The sequence below is a fragment of the Haliaeetus leucocephalus genome, unplaced genomic scaffold (assembly GCF_000737465.1).
Source record: "Haliaeetus leucocephalus isolate CR32 unplaced genomic scaffold, Haliaeetus_leucocephalus-4.0 Scaffold306, whole genome shotgun sequence".
NCBI classification, from domain to species: Eukaryota; Metazoa; Chordata; class Aves; order Accipitriformes; family Accipitridae; genus Haliaeetus; species Haliaeetus leucocephalus.
The window spans coordinates 566531-571264 of NW_010972742.1; the positions used below are offsets into that span (position 1 = coordinate 566531).

The window sequence follows — 4734 nt, forward strand, 5'->3', positions numbered from 1 at the left end:
CCCGGAGGGCGGCAGAGGGAGAGGGGCTGCGGGGCCCGGGCCGGCTGCCTCGGCCGGGGCAGCGGCACAAAGCCGGGACGTTTGCGGGACGGCTTCGCTCCCCGGGAGCCGCCCCACCGGGTTCCGACCCCCGGAGGGGGTTCCGTCCCGCTTCCCACCTCCCGCCGGGAAAACGCACCGACCCCCGCCCCGCACGCTTCCCCGGGGCCGGGGGGGAGGCTCCGGGCCCCGGGCAGCAGGCACCGCCGCCGGGCCAGGGGCAGCCCCGCTGCCGGCTGGGCTGACAGCGTGCCCGGGGCTCGGCCCCATCCCCTCGGGCCCTGCGAGGGACAGAGCGGGGGGGAAGGCAAGCCCTTCCCACGGGTGAGGGTGCCGCTCCGTGCCCTGCCCGTCCAGGGCTGGAGAGGCGCTCCGCTCGCCTTGGCCAGTTCGTTTCCCCTTCGCAACCCGAGGAGGCCGGGCAGGGGACGCCTGCTTGAAGCCCCCCCGGACCCTCAAAGAGGCTGGGGGGTAGGGGGGAGGGGGAAGCGGTGCCCGGGCTGTGCCCCCCTCCCGAGAACACGGGGCCATCCCCACTACGAGCATCCCTCTGCGGTGGGAGGTTTTAGGAGCCCACAGGCTGCCCCACGGGGACGGCGTGCCCACGGATCCCCTCCGCAGTCTCTTTGGGACGGGGTTCGCTCGGCGTGGGGGGCAGCGAGCAGGTTCCCCCCCCCCCCTTCCCAGGCTGGGGGCAGGCTGTACCTGTAGTAATCCTCCTTGCAGTAAATGCTGCCGTCCTTGCTGAAGCAGGTGAGCTCGGACTCCAGGTTGAGTTTACATTCGCAGCACTTCAGGCAGCGCATGTGCCACTGTTTATCCACAGCCAGGAGGTAATAACGGTCGGAGATTTTCCCCCCGCAGCCGGCGCACAGGGCAGCCCTGTCACTGCTGATGGAAGGCATGGTCTGCTGGGGGAAAACAATTACAGACCGTTAGCGAGAGGGAGAAACTCTTGGGCGCTGCTGGGCTCCCCCCCCCCTCCCCCTGCCCGGCCGGGGCCGGGCTTCTCCTCTTCCTCGCAGGGGCTTGGCAGACGCGGAGCGGAGGAGAAGGAGAGCGGGGGGGGGGGCCGAGCCCGGCCGCCCCGAGCCCGGCCGCCCCGACCTGCCTCCTGCGCCCGGGAACGCGGGTCCCCAGGGTCCCGCAGCATCCCACCTTCCCGGGAGGAGGCGGGGAGGAGGGAGAGGCAGGAAGAAAAACACCCTGGGTTTCAGGGAAGGCGTCCGGATGAGACCCAGGATTTTTTTCTTTTTTTTTTTTTTTTTCCCCCGTGTGGATTTTCCAGTCCCAGAACAAGAAAAGATGCTGTTCGATAAACAGGCGCAATAATCACAGAGCAGGGCAAATCGCAGATAGTTAATTTTAAAATTTATTATTATGGATATACTGAGAGTGTCTGCATAGTTAATGCTCTGTGAGTGCGTGTATGCGGAGCGTGTCTGTGTGTGTATTTTCCTAGCTATAAAATTCCGAGTGAATTACGATCAAACCCCCTAGTAGTCACAGTGCTACAGACACAGTGCGCTCTGCAAGCTGGTTCCAAACAACACGTATCCAAATCTGCTGTTACCCAAAGCACTAAAGGGACCAGTAAATAAAACTGCGGAGGAGAGGAGCGTTACTAAATCCGAGGTGCAGAATGTTTTATCAGGAAAACGAAATAGTGGGAAACGTTGTAGGAAAGAAAGCGGGGGAAAAAACAACAGAACACTTTAGATTATGCCGGGATAAACTTGGAAGCAATAAAACTAAATGTAACCCCTATATAATTTAATAGTTTAGTGTCAAATCGCAATCCAATCGAAACCCCGCAAAAAACAAATACATACATATTCTGTCAACCTCTACCAAAAAAGAAAGAGAGAAAAATATCGGAAACCGTTTAAGCACGCTTATTTATTTTAGCCGGCACCTTAAAACAGTATTCAAGAGAGGAGGCTCAGAGTGGAGCAGTGTTTATGGCAGACAATGCGCTGCTGTCCATTTCGTTCCAAACTTACTATTATCCGCTTTGCACAAAAGCACACCGCAGATTTGTTCTTGTCCAAGAGAACCCGAGACATTTTTTTACAGATGTGACAAACACGCTGCTTGTTTTGATTCGGGGCGGGGAGGGGGGGGAGAAGTTGTTTGTTTACTTTTACCTCCTCTAGAGCCTTAAGTCCTTGCACAAAGCAAAAAGAAAAGACAACTAATAGGGAAGAATCGAAAAAAAAAAAATGAAGCTTTTTTTCCCAGCATATGCTAGACTGATTACTTTCATCCAGTACTTGCAGAGCTCACAAAACCCCATCGCTATGAGCACTACTGTTTGCACTACACCATTCCCACTATCAAATAAAATTATGGCACTACATTAGTATGTTAGCCACACAAGTCCACTGATAGCTTATTTCTTTAAGGCATTAACTGAACTCCGATCAGGGATCGTTTTATAACCAAAGTAGTTTCTTGCAAATTTACTTTAAATGAAATATGATTTTTCTGGTTTGCTTTTCCAGTGACAAAAATATTCTGAGATCCAGAAAAGGTATTTAAGGATCCAGTATCCTATCCCACTATTTGCTACATACACGTGTGTATGCATATACGTTATATATAGATATATAAATGTATCATGCCACAATATTTATTCCAGGAGAGATCATTTGATATTTTTTAACTGTATGGAGAAATAGTAACTTTTCTAAAGAAAACAAAACCCGCTTAGATTAGAAATCACGTCCCACCCTTATAGTATAAAGGCTGTTTTTCAGCCAGTATTTCAGTATTAAATACTCTCACTGTCACCTTTAAGCAAATTTCTACATAGCATTAAAAGAAATAACAGATACTGATGAATTTTAAAAAACCGAGAACAGATATCTTTCTTGCATATGCCCGTATCAACTTACGAGACAGCATTTAACCAAAGTACGGGATCATTTCACTTCAGAATTATCATTTCTTAACAAAAAAGTAGTATACATGAAACGTTGAATCAGTTAACATACTTCACAAATCTCGTCCACTTTGCTAGCTTAACGCCGATTAGAAGGATGCATCTTTTTATTATCTAAATGTATTAATATACAAGTACTACGCATCAGCAGACATAAGATAAAAAAAGTGGTAAAGTTATAAAAAATTGCACCCATCCGTCTCCCTGAAACATATCTTCTAGATCTGTTAGCCAAGTTCGCAAACCCAGTGTTCATATATATTAAAATTATTTTTTAAAATCATAATTTAAAGGCACTCGAATTTGGTTGTGTTTGGTTTTTTTTTTTTTTAAATAAATGCTATAAAGGCTACCTCAGCATAGACATCCTACCTGAAAAATAACACAGAACTGGATTCTTTGATGTTTGTGTTTCCATTCTGCAGACAAAAAATTCTCTGTGCCAAAATGTTATCTGTATAAAAGCATACTTTGCCTCTTCCTAAAAACTTTGGAAGGCCGGACAGGCTGGGGGAAGGGAAGGAGTTCTTGGACGCTACCAAAAGGCTGGTCTCTCTTTCTGTTTTCTCGCAAGAGCAGTACCGTTCTTTTCACCCAAGCGTTACTATTACTATGCATATTATTAATAATTAACAGTTTCATGCCTTTCCCCACGGTTTTATTTAATCTTTCGGGGTGCCTTTATGCTTAATTTTCTTCTGATTTAGCATTTTGCATACGTTTCCCCCTGATCTGTTATTTTAAGGGGAAAGCTGTATCTTTGAGGGGTTTATTATGTTTAGGGGGTTGAACGACTCTCCCATTCCTTCGCCTCCTACCGTTTCGGTCTCTCCCCTGTCTATAGCCGAGCTGATGGCCGGTGCTTCGCTTTTGGTTCTCCGATCCATCTCGTCGATGACCCCGTGCATCTCCGAGCCGGACAGGCTGTGGAAAAGCATCGCTGAGGAAGCGGAGGAGGAGGCCCCGAGTTGCTGCTGCTGCTGCTGCTGCTGACAGTTGTCGGGGTCCCTGCAGGAGCCCAGAACTTGCATTAACCGGAGCCCTCCCCCATGCATCTAGCACGGCCGCCCCGTCTCTCCTCGGGCTCCGGGCTTTTCGCCCCGGCAAAGGTCTCCGGAGCGCAGCGCAGGCACTGATCCGAGGTTTCGAGGGGATGGATGGGGGGCAGAAAAGGCGGGCGGAGGGGGCGAGGGAGAGGGGAGAACTGGTGGTGTGAGCTTCGGGGCTTGGATCTAGTCTGTTGCGCGGCCCCGGCACATCCCTCTAGGAGGCTTCTTCAGTGCAGGGCTCATTGCCCCAGGTGCAGTCCCAGGCTTTATGCTCTGGCCCAGCTGGCGGAAGGCTGGGCAGGTTTACGGTTGGGAGGGATTAATAAATAATAGAAGTATAAAAAAATTAAACCATCTTCAGTGAGAAATAAATATTAAAAAAAAAAATCGAAAAGGCAATAACGACAAGCCCCCTACATCGTACTGTGCGGAACTGAGAGGAGGAAAGCAGGGGAGCGGGAGGCTGCGGCGGGCGGGGAGCGGGCTGGTGCTGCGGGGAGGACGGGGCGGGTGCCCACCGTACGCACTCACGGTCCGGAGGGCTGGCAGCGGCGGCAGCTCAGGGGCAAAGTTTGCTCCTTCCCCCGCTCCTCCCCCAGCCCGCCGGAGCTCATTGGGGAAAAAAAAAAAAAAAAAAAAAAAAAAAAAGCCAGGGGGAAGGAGGAAGACTTGGATGGGCACCAGATGGGACGGGCACGCGGC

The 4734-nt window shown here is 50.9% G+C and overlaps 1 protein-coding gene across 2 annotated transcripts in view; it reads right to left on the reverse strand.

Moving 5' to 3' along the window:
• LHX2 (LIM homeobox 2) overlaps positions 1-4734 on the reverse strand; it is a 24031-nt gene that overhangs the window by 17225 nt on the left and 2072 nt on the right. The window contains exons 2-3 of one of the 2 annotated variants that reach the window (XM_010570715.1): positions 3802-3923; positions 745-947 (exon numbers count right to left, since the gene is read on the reverse strand). In XM_010570715.1, the coding sequence (XP_010569017.1) occupies positions 745-947; positions 3802-3921 (323 nt within the window). In that variant the 5' untranslated portion in view covers positions 3922-3923. Of the gene's footprint in view, positions 1-744; positions 951-3801; positions 4069-4734 lie in introns of those variants that run through there. The other variant, XM_010570714.1, reaches the window with a different exon arrangement.